This window comes from Lissotriton helveticus, chromosome 9, assembly GCF_964261635.1.
Source record: "Lissotriton helveticus chromosome 9, aLisHel1.1, whole genome shotgun sequence".
NCBI lineage: Eukaryota > Metazoa > Chordata > Amphibia > Caudata > Salamandridae > Lissotriton > Lissotriton helveticus.
Genome location: NC_136070.1, coordinates 355,249,951 through 355,272,596, shown reverse-complemented (window position 1 = coordinate 355,272,596; position 22,646 = coordinate 355,249,951). Strand labels below are relative to the sequence as shown.

The 22,646-nt window shown below is 40.5% G+C and overlaps 1 protein-coding gene across 1 annotated transcript in view; it reads right to left on the bottom strand.

Moving 5' to 3' along the window:
- CCDC197 (coiled-coil domain containing 197) overlaps positions 1-22,646 on the bottom strand; it is a 263,835-nt gene that overhangs the window by 213,531 nt on the left and 27,658 nt on the right. Inside the window, exon 2 of the mRNA XM_078662296.1 lies at positions 17,399-17,444. Coding sequence (XP_078518422.1) covers positions 17,399-17,444 — 46 coding nt within the window. The remainder of the gene's footprint in view (positions 1-17,398; positions 17,445-22,646) is intronic.

Below are 22,646 nucleotides of genomic sequence, written 5' to 3'. Positions count from 1 at the left end.
GAGCTGTGTCATGTGGACCAACCCACATATAATTGAACAAAAAAAACACGAATTTGAGCTGCCCCACTCCATCAGGTGTTAAGTGAAAAAAGCTGGTCTTCAGTACAATAAGAGTTTATCAGCATATGTGTCGTGACCCGACAGATGGGATGACAGGACTGGAGGACACTAGGACCCTGTGGGTCATGAGGGAGGTGACCAGGTCACCGGACACCACATCCGGTTAGGGACAGGATGGGGCAGACTGACCAGGACGGGCACAGGGACGGACGTGCATGTGACCAGCAGCCCATAGAAAGTAAATAAAAGAATCATTGAGCAACCAACCTGTGTGCCGAGTTTGGTGTTCGTCTGGCGCCCACTAGAGAGACACGACAACTGGCGACGAAGGGAAACGAGCCGACACGTAGATCGGCGCGCATTGATCGACGGCGACATCAGAGCATCAGGAAGAACCAGGTGCCCACCCTGGATGTATAAGAAATAAGGGAGGAAAGGAGCGACATCGGAGCCCACCCGACCGCTTCTGAAGAATCACCAGCAAACTGCAGTAAGCGCGAAGGAACGAGTGATCTCGAAATAGAGGCGCGAGCTCTTGCGAGAGTCTTGGCGGCCATTTTGAGATCAGGCGGCTGGGCCAATGAGAGGCGAGGTGGGGAAGCGGCCATCTTTAAGTCAGGCGAGTGAGATTTCGATCGCGAAATCTCGCGAGAAGAGCGGCGGCCATTTTGAAAAAGGGACACAATAAAGAAACACCATAGAAACCAACAGGGCGGCCATATTAAGGCCAGGCAAGACAGAAAAACAAGCAAAAACACAAGGAAAGATCCAGAATAAAGGAAAAAGGACTAAGAAGAAGTGAAGAAGTGAAGAAAAGGAGTGAAGAAAAGGAGTGAACAAAAGGAATAAAAAGAAGAAAGAAAAGGGACAAAAGATCACAAAAGAGAAAAGAAAATAAAGAGAAAGAAAGAAAGACAAGGGAGAAGAAGACGAAAGGCAAGCAAAAAACAAAACAAAAAAAAAAAAGAGAGAAAAGAGACAGTAAAAGAAGAAAAAAAAGAAAAGACAAAGAGCAAAGGAAACATAGAACAACGCACAAAGGAGCAAAAGAACAAAAAGAGGAAAGAGCATATAAAGGCAAGAAGGCAAGAATGGCAGACCCAAAACCCAGCACACAATACAGGAGGCCTCTGCCGTCCAACTTATCGGAGCCACAAATTGGAATTAGGTGGGAGAAGTGGATCAGACGGTTTGAAAGATATATGGAAGCGACAGATGTAACAGACGGAAAGAGATTAGGGTTACTACTGAACTTAGCAGGAGATGACGTCGAAGAACTTCTGGTGACACTGCCTACCGAAGAAACAAAGACATATGAGAAGTTAAAGAAATGCCTAACGGCCAAATGTGATCCACAACGGAATGTTGACTTTGAACGATATACATTTACCATTGCGTGTCAACAAGTTGACGAAATGCTAGATGACTTCGCGACAAGACTGAGAAAACTGGTGACACATTGTGAGTTCTGCAAATTCGATAACAAACAAGCAATAAGGCTACGGATCATTGAAGGCTGTCGTGACACAGGATTCAGGGCAAGAATACTAAAGGAACCGACCTTATTGGAAAACATCCTGTCACTGGCGAGAGCAGAGGCGAGAGCAACAGAACATGCCAAGGAAATGGAAAGAGGGAAGAACTTCTAAATCGAAAACGCACACCTCATGACAAACAAATATCGCACAGGCCGGTGGAAGAATGACTGGAGGGAAGAAACAGAGAGGATACAACCTGAAAGAACATGCTACAGGTGCGGAATGGAATTTCCACACAGAGGCCCGGGCCCAGCGTTTGGCCAGACGTGCAAAAGATGTAATGGAAGAAACCACTATGCCAGTATGTGCCAAGGCGTACAATTAAGAGATGACAGAGGAAGAACAGGAAGACAACAAGAGTCGACAACAAGACACGTCAGGTATGTCGACAGAGAAAGGAGAAGTTCATCACGAGGGTCAGGCGAAGAAGAGGACGAAGAGAATGTGGAAAGACTATACCACATGTCGGTGGTTCACACAGAACTGAGTGGGGGAGACGAAAAAGGAGAAACAACACACCCAACAGGCAGAAGCACCCAAGAAAAGACAGACTTGGCAAAGATAGGAGTAGGAGCACATGAAGCGGATTTTGTACTGGACAGTGGTGCAACATGCAATGTCATGTGTGCATCAGAGTACGAGAAGATGGAAGCCAAGCCGACACTGAGAGCGTCCAGGGTGAAGATTTTCACCTGGGGGTCAAAGGAACATGTAACAAACCTGGGAAAGTTCACAGAGGAACTGAGGTATAAAGACAAAAAGAACAAAGAGGACATCCATGTGCTGAAAGGCGATGTCCCAGGACCATGCCTGCTGAGCAACAGCACCGCCCAAACAATGGGCCTCATAACCATGACATATGACACGAAAAAATTGAAAGACACACTGAGAGCCAGCAAAGAGAAGACGCAGGGACCAGAGAAAGAGGAAGAGAACGAAAAAGAATCACTGAGGGAACAAACACAACAAAGGGCGGCCATAGAAAGAGAGGAGACAACGGAGATGGCGCCAGCTGGCCCACACCATTGGGCAAACGGCAAGGAGCTAGAAGCAGACGAAGAGAGGCTGGCAAGCGGAGAGCGGAAGGAGGACAACCGACAAAGAGAAGCAGAAGCTGATGGCAGAGAACAGCGACCAAGGGGGGAATGCATGGGGACAAAGAGACTAAGTGATTAAACGTAGGAGTCAGAGACTAGGGAGACGGGTTGACCAGACATATGGACTCTCTCTCTCTCTCTCTCTCTCTCTCTCTCTCTCTCTCTCTCTCTCTCTCTCTCCCTCTCTCTCTATTTCTTTCTCTCTTCTCACCATAACAGTCAGTAAAAGCTGTCTAGGGTTGAGGGGGCGAAAATGATCAGAAGAACTGTACCATGAACATTTGTTTGCAACAAAGGGGGAGATGTTGTGACCCGGCAGATGGGATGACAGGACTGGAGGACACTAGGACCCTGTGGGTCATGAGGGAGGTAACCAGGTCACCGGACACCACATCCGGTTAGGGACAGGAAGGGGAAGACTGACCAGGACGGGCACAGGGACGGACGTGCATGTGACCAGCAGCCCAGAGAAAGTAAATAAAAAAATCATTGAGCAACCAACCTGTGTGCCGCGTTTGGTGTTCGTCTGGTGCCCACTAGAGAGACACGACAATATGTTGGTTTTATATTCTTCTTCCTAGCTTGACTACATAACCAGCTGTTAGATCCTACTGTACTGCAGGCAAAACGTGTAGGATTGTGACTACATCATCCTCTATCTGTGCCAGGGAAGATGCAGATGGTACCTCTGCGCAGTAGGAGTCCCCTCACTGGCTGAAAAGCCCTAAATAACACAAAAACGGTCCTAAGTTGCTTGTGTTCTGGTTTAGGGAGAACCTGGATTCGCAGTTTGGGCTGGACTCTTCCAATAAGGAGCAGGTTCACGACAGATTTGCATATGGCTGGGTCCATACTGAGGTGGCATGGTGGGCAAAAAACAATGGATTGGGATGTAGTTCACAGCGTTTGTCAATGGCTGAGATTAATTCAAGCATTCCATCGATCACCAGGGCCGGCTTTAGGCCAGTGCAACTGTTGCGGCCACACTGGGCACGGTCCCGGAGGTGGGGTCACTGGCCTTAGGGGGGGAGCTGTGTTTAGTAAAAACATACAATTTAAAAGCACCAGCTGCAGAGGTTCCTATGCATCTAGCTTCAGGCAGCAATAAAAATGTCAAGATAAATGTTGTAGTTAATGTTCCTGCAAGAGAGATTGGAGTTTTGTCTAGTGGCAAATCTGCCTCGCCATATAGTAGCACAGAGAGTTAATATGCCTGCTGCAAGATCAGATCTGTATTTTATGTGAATAGCTGAGTCGATTAGTAAAGCCAGCCATTATCAAAGCTTTAAAACAAAGGGAATGTATGTGAGAGAGGGGCTATGGAGAGATGAGGGGCAAATTTGCCAGGTGGTAGTGAGCAAAACCGAGGAGGTGGTCATAGGGAGGGCCCCAAACACTTTGTTGCACCAGGCGCCACCAGCGCTAAAGCAAGCACTGTCTATCACGTTGATTTCCCATCACTGAAAGGTGGCACCTATCTCGGTACACATGTGCACACCTTTACTAAACAAGGAACCAAACGGACTCTACTCCACAGGTCACCATGTCATTATGTTTGTATGCAGCAGCCATACAAGAAGCAGGAAATGTGTAGGACTGTCATGGCGCATTGTACCAGCCTCTGCTGCTGTTGCCACATGCAGCATGGCACATTATTGTTTTTTTCAGTGGTGAAGATTGCTGCAGTTATTAAAGATTGATATGTGATAGCAAAGGGTTGCTAGGAAAGATAAACAGTGTTAGGGCCATTTGGTTATAACAATGCACCGCATTGCAGTTCATGGACATAGCATGTCCATAACTTGCAATAAAACTACTTCGTAAGTGGATTCCCACAACAACTTTCAAAATAAAGTCTTGTAGAGACGAGAACATGGTGGTAGAACCAAAATCTCTCTCAGTAGTGCTGCCTAAAGTTTGATCACCTTAGGTCGGTGACAGGTGCACTGTCAAGCCAGACCTACAAAGAGTACAGGAAGCAGGTAGTGACACACACACATACACGAACACACAAAACAAATAAAGTCAGAACAGAGAGATGTGCGAGATGACAAAAAAAATGGAAAGAACGAGGAAAGATCTCATATTGTTAAATGTAAAAAGCAAACCAAATAAAGCACCACAAAAAACGAAATTCAGAACTTATAGTTTCGAAACAATAGAGCCTAGACATGTAGAAATTACCTCTAATGGTAAATATATGTTGGATGAATAACCAGAAGATTACATAATTACTTCCAGGTGGTTACAACTACAACGAGTTGCACACATAATCCAGTTACATAAAATATCATCGGGGTATGTCCGATGATAAAAATAACCACAGTCAAACATATTTGAATTTCAAGGGTGTGACTAGGGCTCTATATAAAACAAAACATTCATTGTTTACTGGTCACGCATTAACACATAACCAAAGCTTCATGTCGAGTAAGTGTAGTGTGTTTATCTAGGTACCTGAATCAATATTCCTATTCTTTGCCTTTGTCTGGTTATAAATCAATAATATCCTTACAATGGCATAGAAACCCTTTTCATAATTCAGTCATAGCGCATGCTGTCACATTAAGCAAGCCTACTCCTCCAGCCCCCTAGAAAGCACACCGAGTTCTTAAACAAATCCAAGCCTCCAGCAACCTGGGAAATCCCCGCTGCTTTGTTTTGATTTCGTCCGAGAACTCCTGTAAAGCACTGTAAGAACGACCAGTTCTTAGTGACATCTTTTATTGACGTCTTATGTCCATCCTTACGTCAAACCCGGCACCTTTCACGTATAAATATACCAACGTTGCCTTAAGCAAACACACGGTGGTAATCCTGGAGCAGAGCAGCTACTACTTCCGAAGAGCCCAGCTGATGCGAGAGCCCACGGACGCTGCCCCTCCCTTTTGACGTGCTGAGAAAGACGCTGTCTTTTCTCTTGCCGAGAAATCCAGCCTCCGGCGTTTCCAGCTTACCCTTGCGGGTGACTGGGATACCGAGTCCTGAGAGAGAGATACCAGCCCTCCTGCCTACTAATACCCAGGTACTGAACTGACTAAACCCTTACAGAGAATTCTTGAGTCAGATTCTTGGCAAAACAAACTTAACTTAAACTGCTACTTACTTACTCCTTCCCACGTATTAGGCTTAGGTCAGGTACACCGGGGTAGGCATAGTTAGAAGCACCAGTTGAGTACGATTAGTCAATGTATATATGTATGTATCTATTGTATCCATTTTTAAAGTATCATATGGCTAAGAAACCATATCCATGCTTTCACAGTATTATTTCATAATCCTGCTTTTACTATATGCACTTTACTTTACTACAAGTATTGCAATCGTAGCAATTCATTTCTCTTGTATGAGGAAAGAGACTGCTCAATAAATAACGTCTTTTATTGAAAACGCCTGTCTCTCTTTTTCTCTGCAATCTGGTGAAACTAAGTACGCACTTATTGACTGAGTGAAATAGCTGCCTTTTGTTTTCACACGACTCTAGAGATACACTCTTATTCAGGGAGAGCAAAGTTGTCATGTTTTATGGTTGTCAGAAACTAAATCCCTTCTTGTCTATCCAGAGAGGTTAAACTCCTCCTCGCTTATTCGAGAAAGTTTCTAGTGAACTCTGAGCTAGCTGGCAAAAACTTAAGTCTAATATAGTCAGTAGAGACCTAGATAACCTCAGTCCTACGTCTACACTACTGAAGATATTATTCCAATGCGCAGAGCCTATTGGGACTATAGGAACTACACTACATGGCGCCCAACGTTTGGTAAGGCGATAAATCTAACGCAAGACATTAGAGTAACTCAGTCGTGCTTTTTCACACAGACCCTTTCTCCCGTAAATACTCCAAAAGACGTCTGGAGTGGGTAAAAGGTTAAAATCCGCCGAAACTTAGTAGGAGGAGACTTCTAGGTATAGTTTTTGGTTTATTCAACGTTGAAGGATACAGTGTTCCAAAATATTGTGCACCTAATCTTTGTTTCCTTGAAACTTGATCTGCGACAAAGACCTTGCTGTCAGTAAAATGTCAGACGGTGAAGAAGAAAGGGAGACAGCTAGAATAGCAGCTCAACTCCTAGCGGATGACACAAGTCTCCTGCAGACCGACCCGGATGCAATACTCATCCCGGTCAACATAAGAAAAACTATAACTCTTAAACTTATAGAAAATGGACTAACATCGAGAGGTGGTACAGTCATATTCGTAATTGAGGCACATGAATATCGGCAGACAGAGGTATTCTATTCATGGATAAACTTTCCAGCAGCAAACGCTGTCACACGTGAGTTCCACTATTACAAAATAGAGGAACCTCCGGATGACTACACTCCTTTCGAGGAGGTGGAAATCCCATTAAAATACCAAGAGCACCTGCTCTGATTTAAAGGCGCCCTAAAACATAATAATCACATCACCAGGCTCGGTCCACTATGTAGACCAGGAGCAACGTGGCCGGTTCTAGCCAGCTACACACCACATCCAGACATTGAAAAAATGTCAATACCAGAACTGTTACCACAGCTAAAACAACTGATTAAAATACATAGACAATTAGTCCAATATGTAATGCGGACTTCAACAGTTCAACCAGCTATTAACATTCCACAGCTGACCCCTCGTCAGGGGAACACAAATAAAATTACACCACAGAACATACAGTCATGTCTGGGTAAAGTACCCATAAAAACCTCATAAAATATACAAAATAACATTACGTATAGAGGGAGATAAGACTAGGAAAATAAGGGGTCTATTTTGGGATAACCTCTCCAAAGGCTATGACATCCTTTTAGCTGAAAAAGACTGGCCACCGGAGTTTGTCAGGGAGTGCCCTCATGGCAAAGAAATGATTATGCCTGCCTTCTCAAATCACATCCCAATTCATAAAAAATATACACTTGCAAGAAAGTGGGCAGTAGCCCAAGCTCCTGCATTATATAAAAACCATGTTGGATGGGATGAGGACTCTCCTCCTCACAAAATCCAGTTAAAATCTCAACCAACTGCACAGAGGCAGTACCCAATTAAGCAAGAAGCTAAAAAACAGGTCACGGAGATCTTAGATCAACTTGAATACCAGGGGGTGATTGAAACATGCACCTCACAAATGAACAGTCCTTTGTTTCCTGTCTCCAAACCAGACGAGTCATATCGTCTAGTTTTGGACTACAGACACCTTAACTTATGTTACAAAACATTTGCAGTACAAAACTCACACAGTGCAGCACTGATGAATAACATCGTGCGCAAAATAGACATCTCTAATGGATTCTTTTGTCAAAACAAAGCACCTGAAAGCAGGTATTTGACCGCTTTCTCAATAATGGGCTCGCACAAAAAATTCTGTCGACTCCCACAGGGGTTCAAGAACAGCCCAGGATTATTCTCAGCAAGAGTAACAGAGTTACTACAAATTTATGATGATGAGGCATTATCTTATGTCGATGACATCTATCTAACAGATGATGACTTGGATACTCACTTGAAAAGAGTGAACACCATAATACTTGGGTTCGCAGCAGAGGGTTACAAATTCAACTTTAAAAAGTCACGAATTGTCCATCTAACTGTCCTGTTTTTAGGATATGAATTATCAAGTGAAGGTAAAAGCCTGGCAGACAATTTCTTAGAGAAATGCGCTGTAATCCAAGCACCAAGAACGCTGAAAAACTTACAATCAATTCTAGGTTTCCTGAATTTCGGAAGAACTTACATTCTAAATTATGCAGAGAGGGTTAAACCCCTCTATGAACTAATAAAACCAGATTTTAAAACAATCAATTGGACTCAAAATGTTGAGATCATTGCAAACAGACATGTTAGCTAAAACAAAATTGCAAACACGCGATAACACACGCAACCTTGTGATCCGAGTCATCCCAGGAAGATGCGGATTCACATACCTAACCTCTAATGAGGGAGAAACGGTACCAATAGCATACAAATCACATTTGTACACAGAAGCTGAAAAAACATTCAGTATTAAGGAAAACATTGTACATGTGGTTCAAACAGCTGTAGCAAAAGAAAGAGACCAAGCCGAAGGCAGACGGATTACTGTTATAACAGCAGAATCAGCCTTTGAGGCATTAACAAGCCCATGTAATTTAACTACCGTGGCATTAAATCCAAAATGGATACAATGGGAAAATTCTCTTGCTACAGACAAAGTGAAATACTATTTTGGTCCGAATTTGAAAAGATTAAAAAATCTAGAATATGAAAGAGAATATCCTCTGCCAATCGACATTCTGCCCATACGACAGTACGCCTGTGTAATATATACAGACGGATATGCACAACCCTCAGTTTGGGGAGAACAAGCCTATAACGCCACATGCGAAATTGTTAAAAACGTGTGGCGCGGAGGTAAATCGAGACCTCTGGTAACAATATCACACTCTGTAGAGAACAATTCAGAACAACAAACTGAAATAATAGCGTTAAAAATGGAGCTAGATAATGCCGATCACGAATTCCCGACACTAATAGTGTGCGATTCGTATTACTGCGTCAAATCATACAATAACGACTTGCAGAAATGGGTTCAAAACGGTTACAAAGATGACACAGGTGCCACAATAAAGCAAAAATCGCTTTGGGAACAAGTAGTTCTCTCACAGAAAGGACTACCAAAGACTCACGTGATACATTCATTGAGTCATGAACGTGATGGCATTCACGTTTCAGGGAATTCATTGGCTGAGACAGCCACAGCGGAAGCAACTAAACCGGCTTCCGTAGCTACAAAAAAGCGTTCAGAAAAATACATAGACGGAGAAACGATGCTGGCAGTAAAAACGTCATCAAAAGGCGACTGTGCAGCGCTACCCGTCAACTATCCACTCAATTATACATACGTAATCGATGCAAACTCCGTTCCTTTTGCTCAAATCCCTGGAGTGGGGGATAGGGTAATTCCAAACACGAACAGGAGAAACTTGTTAATAGCAGACGCACATATGGGTGAAGGTCTAGGGCATCGAGGGATCTTGAAATCTCTGAAAGAATTACAATCAATATACTGGTGGCCGGGAATGAGCGTGGAAAACTACAAATTTGCATTTTACTGTCAAAACTGCAACAGAGACCGCAGTGGCGAAATGCCCGGAGTAGTACCAATGCCCTTCTTTTAGATATCATAAGAATAACAATGAAAAATACCCAGGAAAAATTCGTCCCTTTAATAATTATTTAAGACTAGATTCACTTAAAATGTAGACCCCAGCTCTCGGCTGACGCCAGAACTGTTATAAAAAGATTTGCGAGTCTATATCAGCACATACGCAATTGGCTTGCTACACTCTGACCAGGGTCCTGCTTTTAGCTCCCGGGCTTATAAGGAGACCATGACCAGCATGGGCATTGCATTGTGGTAATCTTGTCACTTCCTTCCTGAGGGAAACGGGATGGTGGAAAGAAAAAACGGAGACATATAGCAATCTATAACGGCAAAGGTATTAGGTTCGGGGGTTGGGTGGGTCAAACATTTAAAAAGTGTCCAACGTAGTCTTAATAATCTCCCAAGACATTCTCTAAAAGGTTTCAGTCCGTACGAACTATTGTTCGGGACTAGAATGCATATCCAGGATTTTGATAGTCAAACTTCAGTGGTGGAAGGAAAATGCTTTGATATCAAAGATCGTTTGGCTATTTTACAGGACTTAAATGAAACAAGAAAAGACCTGAGCAACATAAAGTTGAAACAGCAGCCAACAGCCACTGAAAAGAAACCACCTGTCCCAGCAAGGCCTGTCTGGATTCCAAAAATTGGGGATCTGGTCAGAGAGAAAATCGCGGTGAAGAAGGAATTTGGGCCTTCTTACAGAAAAGCAGTACCTGTCTTAGTTGTCAACGGAACAAGATCAGTTGTACTACCGCCCCTTGCTGGTAAAAAGGAGAACCGAGTTGTATCCATCGACCTGGTTAAACCACAATCATGTGGCCAATAATAAGTAGTAGGCCAAGTGGACTCCCAAGAAATAGCAGAACACCAAAGTTTGCTACAAATCAAGAGGTTCAAACTGAGAGACTAATCACATTTGAAAAACCTGCAGTGAATAAAAAAGGACTATGCAATAATGCCATGGAACGTGTGCCTCTTGAAACCCAAATTGCAACAATTCGTCAAGAAACACCTGTCTACAACGATGTAGCCACAGACTATGCTAATAAAACAAAGAAAATTCCAAAAGCAAAGAAAAATCCAGAAGCAATTCCAACAATTGACAGAACTGCATCAGGCTACTTCATCAATTTCGATGACTTTTCTGAGGATCCGAGCAAACCTGAAGAACAGCCAACAACAAAAACTTTTAAAGACAAAACTAAAGAACTCTTTCATCAACTACAAGAAACCTATCTGATTTCCCCATGGATTGAATTTTGGGTGGTGCTAGGTGTACTTTTCCTCCTGCTTTGGCTCATCATGGTACTATGCTTGGGACACTTCATTGAAGGAAAATATGTTACAATGGACACAGCAAGTCAGAATATCAACTTGGTCCTAAAGCCACACAAGTCTTCACACATCGAGAAAAGAGAACTTTCTTCAGTAAACTTCACAGCCAATCCGATACCCGGTGGGGTAGCTTGGGACAAAACAGATTACGATATATATGGCCCGGTCGAGCTCTTGAAGTATCCTCATCAATTTAAGGTTTCATTAAGTGACTTTGTAAAACCGAGTACATTGTCTGATGATTGGGACTTTGATAGTATTAATGATATGATGTCAGACTTAGTTATGTCAGCAAAATTTAAAGAACATGATTATTTACAGGGTTCATCAAATTATGAACAGATGTATTGCTACAACCACTATGCCAACCATTATTTGCATAAATCTGCTCAACCTAGAAATGTTTTTAATTATAATCAATGGGAACATTGTGCAACTCCACCAAAAGGCAGTTCAAAAACATTTTATGAGAAATTCCCATACTTCTCAGGGTTTAACACAAGTGAAGCAGAAACATTTAATTTCAAACTGTTAAATAAGACAGGAATGAAAACCATGCTGACAAATACAAAATTAATCTATTCAGAAACATTTTTTGAAAACATGAACACATTTGGTTTTGATTTTTGGAATAAAAACATTGAAACGAAAACGATCTGGGGTACCAGAGACTGGCAGGTCCAAGGTATAGAATCATTATTCAGAGCCTGCATGATCCCAGAACAAATTATATTTTTGAATGATACAATTCAGCAAACATCCTGTTTTGGCCTAGCCAAAATTAAAGACTTAAACAAACCGTCTATTCCAAAGCCAACACCTGACAGTAATAGCACTACAGAGGTTGAGATAGACGTATCCCATATTTTAAACCAAAACAGAACACATCCTGATTGGAAGAAATGGTTGATCTGGCCCACAGACACAAATAACTGTCAAGACAGATTCCTGAACAAAATACAGGGGTTCAAATTGACCAGGCCAGACCCTAGATACTCCCAGAGACAACATCCAGGGATAGTAACAACATACAGTGTAGGAAAACTCTGCCTCGAATGGCTACAGACATCCACACTGGCAGAAATTAAGCAACACTTGACTTTACTTAAAGAAGGTGCTGACTTGCGTGATTTCATAATGGGACCACGCAAACAGCGTCAAAAACGTTTCGTAGCGGCCTCTATATATGCATCTTATAACGAAGCTTGGAAAGTAACTCAAATTGAAACAGCAGAGAAAATACGGGAAATTGACCGTATTAATTTGGAAAAATCACTTTCTGTTGTGGACAATGGGTTAATGACTCTGTCTTCCAGAATATATTCACTGGACAGTATTGTATCATCTGCAATTGATATATTAGAGCAGGACTTACTAATGTTACAACATGGTCAGTCCCAATTGCGTTCTATTGTACAGCTTGGCTGGACGTTACAAAATCTGCGTTCAGGCTACGTGCCTTGGCGTTTAATCAACACAACGTCACTGTTCTCTATCTTTAACCTTACTGATATACAAATCAGCTTGGCACAAAAAGGAGCAGAGTATACAATTCTGAGCATTGAAAAACTTGAGAGATTACCATTGACAATGTCAGAACGACCTGTCATTGAATGGATAATACACGGAATCATAACTATTCCGATAACAACTTTCCAATTTCGATACTGCCAAAAGTATATACAGGCAGGCCAGTATGAAAGGTTGGGTAAAGGATACATTAAGTCATCATGGAAATTACCTTACAAACACATATGTTATAGTGAAAAAGGACAGAATGTATTTCTTAGTGGTAATAATTGTGAAAAATCACTAAGTGGTATACTTCTGTGTCAGGGTATAAATCTACATGGGGCCTGTGAGGGGACTTCAAATAACCTTTCATGTCACCAGCTTGGCACACCTACAACTCGAATAGAGCCATTCTTTAGACGGCTTTCTAATGGGAGCTACATTCTAATTGTGGACCACAGATGTTGTGGCTTGGTGCCAGGAAAAGCTTATCTCGTAAGCGTTTCGTCCATGGTCACTTGTTGTATGCAAGTATTGTATCCGAACGACACTCCAGACAGGGAGGGTAGAATTTGTCCCAGTCTGAAAATCTCTTCTATTCCAATTGATACTTTAAGCAGAATGAAGTCTGTTCTTCTACAGACGCCTGTGCCCTTGACGTCATCGAAAGAAACGTATGATCTCCAAGTTGCAAGGACAACGACAGAGATACATGCATTATTATCAACAAATTGCCCCCTACACTTCGCAGAAATGCTAAACGAAATCTTAAACATATCTGATACGAATGGTATCGCGAGTGTATTTAAGTCAATTTTTTCGGGACTGTTGACACCCTTCAAAGCAGTCCTGGGTATTTTTCCTAATTTTGTCCATTCGATCTTTGGTGGCCTTCCACTCCTGTTAGGACTCGTAGCAGGTATTTTATTTTTGATTCTCCTGCTTCGTTATGGCAAGCCAAAGCGCAGACAAGACTCCAGCAACAATGGAAGAAACGATCCTAGCTATACGCTATCGGGACCGCATAACTAAAGTCCTTGGATTAGCCCGGCTAAGAGATCTGAATATGACCTGGTTTCTTTCATTCAGACCCATCTGGCAGAATTGTATCTTACCTGTGTTAAGATGTATGCTGTGCGGAGAAGAATGCGTGTTAGACATCTGTCTTACACTACAAACAGAAGTACCAATGGATACAGATACTTTGCTCAGTCCAGTAACGGCTCATGCATCGTGTTGTCCCCAGCGGTTACCCATCCTGATGACGGCATTCGTGGAAACTTCACCACTGCGATTAAAGGGTAGTGAAGTACAAGATGAGAGCAGCATCAACCAGGTACGACCTTCTGTAAGCAATGCTGATCAAAACATCATTGAAAGCGATCATGCTCAAGACTGCATGGTAGCGACATTCACCAACTTGGTCGAACTTTCACCTGAAGCGGTAAACTGCTTTTTTGAAAGTCTGTCTGAAATGATGTTCTCCCCCGAACAAAAAGAATAACTTTAAGCATACGAGCACACAGCGTTCCCTGAACTCTGAATGAATTTGGCCTTCAGCTTTGAAAAACAAAAGCTACTGGAAATATTTGGAACTGTTTTGACTTTTTCCCCTGAAGAACGAAATTTTTTTTTTTTCCCCGATTCCAAAATATTTACCTTTTTTTTTTTTTTTTTTTTTTTTTGCCACTCATCCTCTGCTTAAAGTAGAACTATTCTTAGAGAACAGAGCTTCTATTTTTAGGAACTCTAGAGACAATATATTACCTCAGCCTCTAGCATATTTACAAATAACTGTATTTATATGTGATGGAATGATCTTGCACTTTTCTTTTCTGTATTAAGAGACATTTCATGTGTAATTTTCGCAAATCATTCATGCTGATATATATGTGCATCCTTTTAATGAATGATTACACTGCTTGAAAGCATACAGTACCTATACTCATTTTTCGTGTATTTCGCATATGCCATTTCAGATGCAAAAAAAAAAAATTATTTTGGGGTGGATCGGTATACACATGCTCCTTTAGATATGTTTACTATTGCTTAGTTTAGTAATTATGGACATGAATTCGTGGAGTGGGTGTAGTGTGTTTATCTAGGTACCTGAATCAATATTCCTATTCTTTGCCTTTGTCTGGTTATAAATCAATAATATCCTTACAATGGCATAGAAACCCTTTTCATAATTCAGTCATAGCGCATGCTGTCACATTAAGCAAGTCTACTCCTCCAGCCCCCTAGAAAGCACACCGAGTTCTTAAACAAATCCAAGCCTCCAGCAACCTGGGAAATCCCCGCTGCTTTGTTTTGATTTCGTCCGAGAACTCCTGTAAAGCACTGTAAGAACGACCAGTTCTTAGTGACATCTTTTATTGACGTCTTATGTCCATCCTTACGTCAAACCCGGCACCTTTCAGGTATAAATATACCAACGTTGCCTTAAGCAAACACACGGTGGTAATCCTGGAGCAGAGCAGCTACTACTTCCGAAGAGCCCAGATGATGCGAGAGCCCACGGACGCTGCCACCCCCTTTTGGCGCGCTGAGAAAGACGCTGTCTTTTCTCTTGCCGAGAAATCCAGCCTCCGGCGTTTCCAGCTTACCCTTGCGGGTGACTGGGATACCGAGTCCTGAGAGAGAGATACCAGCCCTCCTGCCTTCTAATACCAAGGTACTGAACTGACTAAACCCTTACAGAGAATTCTTGAGTCAGATTCTTGGCAAAACAAACTTAACTTAAACTGCTACTTACTTACTCCTTCCCACGTATTAGGCTTAGGTCAGGTACACCGGGGTAGGCATAGTTAGAAGCACCAGTTGAGTACGATTAGTCAATGTATATATGTATGTATCTATTTTATCCATTTTGAAGTATCATATGGCTAAGAAACCATATCCATGCTTTTACAGTACTATTTCATAATCCTGCTTTTACTATATGCACTTTACTTTACTACAAGTATTGCAATTGTAGCAATTCATTTCTCTTGTATGAGGAAAGAGACTGCTCAATAAATAACATCTTTTATTGAAAACGCCCGTCTCTCTTTTTCTCTGCAATCTGGTAAAACTAAGTACGCACTTATTGACTGAGTGAAATAGCTGCCTTTTGTTTTCACACGACTCTAGAGATACACTCTTATTCAGGGAGAGCAAAGTTGTCATGTTTTATGGTTGTCAGAAACTAAATCCCTTCTTGTCTATCCAGGGAGGTTAAACTCCTCCTCGCTTATTCGAGAAAGTTTCTAGTGAACTCTGAGCTAGCTGGCAAAAACTTAAGTCTAATATAGTCAGTAGAGACCTAGATAACCTCAGTCCTACGTCTACACTACTGAAGATATTATTCCAATGCGCAGAGCCTATTGGGACTATAGGAACTACACTACAGAAGATTTTCCCCAGGTTAGAACCATTTCTCATTGCGGGCTTTGTTTTTACTGTAATAGAGAATACTTGTACTAATTTAGATTAAAGGAATTTGAGCATTGGCAAGTATGTTCTCCATAGGTAATGCTTGAATACACAGACGTTTTAAAATGTTGTTTCCACGAGTTATTCACATTAAAAACTGACATGTTTTGGTGGAAAAAGTAGCAAAAAGGATTGTTTATGTATATAATTCATATAGCATTTAAAGAATTGAATGTGAATGACCATGTGATGATTGAGTCTACTGTTCAGAGGTAAAACAGTTCCTCGTGCTTTTGAATGGAACCACTTCTTCGACTGCGGAGTGATACACCAATTAGCCAATAGTATAGCGGAGATTAGCCTGTTGGAGGAGCCAATGTCCACTCCGTGTAGAGTTTTAATACATTTTAACAGTACTCTATACAGACAACTGTATTGTAATGTCAGACATAAAACATTAGTCTTAATACCCAAACATCAGAGTTAGTGGCCACGGCGTCAAACAACAGTCACAAATCAAGCACATTTTCGTAAAGATGGCAAGTATGGGTCCCATCATAACAGGAATTCACCTGTAGCTTGCCTGGCTGTGTCTCTGGATGAGAGGCAAGCAGACTGCACGGTCAAAGCACCTGACACCAGATACTACTACAGGCTGTTAGAAATATAGGCCAAATTTCTTGCTAAAGACTAGTGGTGATTACAGTTTCAGCAAAGAAGGGTGATTAAAACAGTGCAATCCCCCGATATTTGTAGTGCACCTGAAAATGTTCTTATCTAATTTAAAGGGTAATGTGCATATTTGTGTTTGTATATAAGCAATATTGTGACTGCCTTTCTCATAAAACCTTGGGACACTATAAGTGCACAACACCCTGGCGAGTAATACTTTATTTAAGAATTTTATAAAATATTGTAAGGCTGTTCCAGTGCACACCATCGAACCTTGAATGAGTGTAATAGTAACAAACACACAAACATAACTTAGGACCACATCATAGCGAATGTGGCTGCAATGAAAGAGATCCATCAATAAATCTAAATTGAGACAATATGTAAAAATATCAACGTAATAGAAAACATGAACAGTCAAACATGGACCAGGGAACAACATTGTGGAATATAGCTAAAACCTTGTTCAAGTTTTGCTTTATTAATTTGCTGATTTCTTCTCTGGGAAGTTACAGGATGGTAGGATACCTCTGTCGGGCCCAGGACCAAAATGGCTTCACATCTTTTATTTATGGAAAGTGAAATAGGAAGTGAGGTGCTGGATATACAATCAAATACCATTGAAAATCAGTAAAGGTTGCTTCTTACCTCTCTTATGATAGGGATACTGGTGACATCTTTGTCTTCGTCACATCTAAAACAAAACGGATTGAGTTTAAAAACACTGTCTCCATAGGAACGCGCATGTGCTATGACCAATATTTCTGACAGCGAACCCTGCCAATGTAAAAGCACACAACTAACAAACACTGAACACATTCCATAAAACAAGCCTTAAAATGATGTGCCAAGTATGAAACCACTTCCATCAAACCTGTCCATGGTGGGAAGTGTTCCTCTAAATTCTGTCCCTTGCAGCGTGTGAACGTGGAGATGATAATCGTGTGGGCAGGGAATAGGGAGGGTGTGGGCCCCCTGGCTGGTCCACTGTAAGGTGAGCGTTGTACATTTATCTTTAAAGTTATTATTTCTTCCATTTCCATTGTAGTTCTTTTACCTGTTCATCTGCATTCCCTTCCCTTTTACCTATCAGATCACCTCACATCATGATATGTCCTCATAGAACCTTGGTTAGCTTTTTATGTGATGTCATAGAATGTTGGTTCATTCTACTTGGCTCCCTGGTCATACCCTGACCTTCTCTCCTCCTTCAACCTGTGGGCCTTTATAATATAATTTATATTTATCTTAATAAATATATTTATCTTCATACCACTTTGGCTACTTGTCATAACAATTTGGTGATGATTTAACATGGACTAAAGGCTCACAGCCAACTCATCTGAAAGAAATCATCTGAATTCTATACTTCTTTGGATTTCCAGAAACGAAACTTCACCAAGAAAACATAAGGATTCTACAACTTTAACATCAAACAACGCAAGTACTTTATGGCAATCGCTACTAAATCATTGCCAACGCAAGCACATCATTTATCCAAAAGATCGTTTAACTTTTACCGTTTGGCAGTTGCAAGCGTTTCTTTTCAACTGACATTCAGCACCAGCGCGAGTAGCACTGTAACGTATACGAGCGAGGCACTTAGTATTGAACCTCTCCCTCTGCCGTACGCGTCACATGCACGATGTACGTATGCGTGCAGCAATTTTGAAAACAGGAAAATACTATAAAATGAATGCGAACGCCTGCATTCCTGTCAGAAATACAGCGCTGGATTAAAAAGCAAAAGAAAAGAACAAAAAAAATACGCTAGTAAGTCAGACAGCTATCGAACATAACCAACTTACATTACATCTTCGTGTTTTACTAAATAATAATAATTTCAACATAAATTTTCGTCTTTAAAAAAAAAACTAACATGGCACATAGCAATAACATTTGTGTACCAGCTTACTTCCTAAGTGAACCTTGAAAGCCACTAATGCGATGGAAAAGTTGGTTACGAGCTTTTGAAAATTACCTGGTTGCTATAGATGGCAAAACATACAATACTGATTGTAAAAAAGCAATAATGTTTGGATTATTAGGAAATGTGGGACAGGAAATATTTGATAGTGTGCCAGAATATGAAAGTCCCCCAGGACAATTTATACCACTAGATGAATACCAGAAGGCGGTAAAACGCATGGAAAACAATTCTCTGAGGAACCCAATTTAATGGTTGGCAGACATAAATTTGCTATGCGAAAGCAAACAGAGAAAATATAGAGGAATACATTGCTGCACTGTGTGTTCAATCAATAGATTCAACAAAAGAATTGTCAAATGATAGTGTGAATACTAATGTTTTTTCTTTACAGGAGCGAAAGAAATATGAATAGAAACTTATAGATAGAAGTAAAGGTGGGAGAAGTTTTGAAGGTAAAACAAATACTTGTTACAGATGTGGTTCTCACAATCACCTAGCGGATTTTCAAGGTTGTCCAGCAATATGTAAAAGGTGTGTTAAGTGTAAAAAAGTGGGAAATTTTCAGTGACGGCTCGCATAGGGCGTGCTGCAGGGTGGTGGGGCCGGAGGGGGAGGGGCAGGGTGGGGGGGATAGTAAACTCGGACATACGACGGAATGGAGGAAAGTAATTATTACCTTCCTCCGTTCCGTCGTATGTCCGAGTTTACTACCCCCACCCTGCCCTGACCCACTCCACTGCCCTGCAGCACGCCCTATGGGAGCCGCCAATAGACATTTTGCTACATCATGTAGAAACACAAAAAGTAATGCCAGCAGTAAAGGTTAATGCTATTGAGAAGCTTAACTAAGAAATGTGTTCTAATATAGTTTTAACAGAAGGAAAAATAAAAGGACCACTAGGAAATGTGCACATTGGTGACATTGAATTACAAGTCATGGCTGATTCAGGATCACCAAGAACTATTATATCATATATAACTTATAATGAGTCATGGAATGATGTAGTATTAAAGGAAACATATCTTAATCCAAAGGCATTCGGAGAATTTGAAATAGATATGGTCGGATACTTTGAAGACCCACTCGCATTTAAAGGCAGAGCAATCAACACCAAGATATATGTATCAGAAAAGGGACGCAACTTAGTAGGGTAGAAGGATTTGGCCAAACGTGGCGTAATATTAAAACCTGGTGATGTAGATCCTATTGTTCTTGATGAGGATCATTTAAACTTTGTTAGCAGACCCAAAGATCTAACCAATCTGGAAAATGTCTTAAAACAGAACAATTATATTTTTAAAGAAGAAATAGGTTGTGTGAAAGGGTTTGAACACTAAAAGAAGTTGACATTCCCATGGCACATAAGGTAAGAACAGTACCACTATCAGTAAGAAAAGATTTTTAAAACCTTTTGGAGAAATTATGTAAGGAAGGAGTTATATAGCCAACATACTCATCTGAGTGGGTTTCCGCTATTGTTGTCGCAAAAACAAAACAGGAGACATCAGGCTCTGTGCCGACTTAGGATGTCTCAATAAAAACATAATTGTTGATTACCACCCGTTACCTAAGGTCCAGGAAATCTTGGCATCAACAGCAGGTTCGAAATTCTTTTCTTTGATTGATCTAAAGTCGGCGTATCGTCAAATCTGTCTAGCTGAAGACTCAAAAGACCTTACTATATCCGTGATTCCATTTGGAGTATACAGGAACATCAGGCTACCATTTGGATTAGCCTCTGCAGCTAGCATTTCCCCCAAATTTATGGACATACTATTTAATGACATACATGGTGTAGAAAAATTTCACGACGACATTCTGGTACATGCAAGCACTATTCATGAACACAATAAAATATTAAATGCTGTTTTGAATATTCCAAAAGAAAGGGGCATGACTATCTCTAAAAACAAATGTACAGTTTTACAGGACAGCATTGAGTATTTGTGACATGTATTAACAGCTGATGGTATTAAACCCCAAAATGATTTAGTTAAAGCAATTAGAGAAGCACCAAACCCCAAAGACAAGGAAACAATTACATCTTTCATGGGATAGAGTGAATAAAATGCTTGGTTTATATCTGGATATGCAGACAAAGTAGAGGCCTTAAGGAAATTATTGACTAAAGGAGTAAAATTTGAGTGGGGTAAAGAACAAGATTTAGCCTTTGAAGAAACAAAAAAACATATTGTTGAAGCATCTGCTCTATATCCTTTTGATGTCAATCTCAAAAACATTGTAACAGTAGATGCAAGTGCTGTCGGTATAGGAGTCACATTTTGTCAAAATCTTTAACAGTACCATATAGAACTTGAAACTCTAGCATGTGTGTGGGCAGTAGAAAAATTAAAAACATACCTGTGGGGTAAAGAATTTGAAATAATAACAAATCATAACCCCTTAGTATTCATGATAGATGGATATGGAAGAGGTAATGGGAAAGCATCTTCTAGACTTGTAAGGTTATTGTTAAAAGTACAAGAATTAAACTTTAAAATAAGATTTATATCAGGTGGATTAAATTGTAGAACACACTGTTTATCCCGCTTACCCCTTACTGATAATGACGAAGAGTGTTTAGAAGACACTGAATATGTAGTTGTACATATTGATGCTACCATTATGTGCGATGGTACAGTTACTGAAAAAGAATGGTTGGAGACATAAGAAAAGGACAATACATTGAACCTAGTAATAGAATATCCCACTACTAAGTGGCCCCTATGAGAAATTTGAGTCATGAATTGAACAGTTATCAACACGTTACTGATGAGTTAACAGTTGAAAATGGATTTCTTAAAAGACATGATATTTTTGTACCTCCTTTTCAACTATGTAAGAACCAAATACATTTAGCACACAAAGGTCATCCAGGTATTACCGCTACCAAGAAAATTTTGGGTAATTACTACTGGTGGCCAGGAATAAATGCAGATGTTAATCCATATATTGACCAGTGTGTTCAATGCCTAAAAGCAGATAAACACGTAAGTAAAAATGAAATGCAACTAATAGAAATACCAGATAGACCTTCGGTTAAAGTTGCAATTGATTTTTTCGGAGACATTTAACTTACTTGATAGTAATTGCAGGTATCTAGTTGTTTTATCTGACTACTACTCTAAATGGATCCACTTTGAATTTCTTCAAAATATCAATAGAGTAGTAATAATTGAATTCTTAAAGAAAATCTTTTCAATAGAAGGACAACCAAAACTTTTGGTTTCTGACAACGGAACTCAATTTATGTCCATCACTATGACTGAATTTTCCAACACATCTAGGTATAAAACAAGAAATATCCCCTCTTTACAGTCTATCTTCTAATGGACAAGTCGAACGTGTTAACAGGTTCTTAAAAGAAGGTGTCCAATTAGCAATAGCTTCTCACTTACCTTTTACAGAATATATCTGTGAAAAAGTGAACAGTTACAACACAACTAATGACATAACTAAGCATACACCTTCTTACTAAATGAGAGGAAGATTATGTCATACTGCATTAACACCTAAGCTAGACAATTGGTTTAATCAAAATACTGAATGTAAAGAAATAGATGACATTGTTACTAAAGTACAAGAGAAAATTGTTGCTAAACAGAAAATAACAAAGCAGTATTGTGATATGAGCAACACAGCTAAAAACAAAATGTTTCAGAAAAGGGGATTAGGTCATCATGAAGAAACCATATAAAGTTCTCAAAGGAGAACCTAGTTTCACTACTCCTTTTGTTGTAAACAAACGTTTCCAAAAGTGATGTCTTTCTAGGAGATATAGTGTGGTGGAACAAAAGTGATATTGTTAAATTAAAACCAGGACAAGAGAAAATTATTATGAAAGAAAATGGACAGCTAGAAGAAAATTTAGATGACAGTATGTTGGGCTGTGAAGAATATACAACTAGTGATTGTAGTTTTAATACTAATGATGAAAGCTTCAATGTATGTGTAAGTTAAAATAC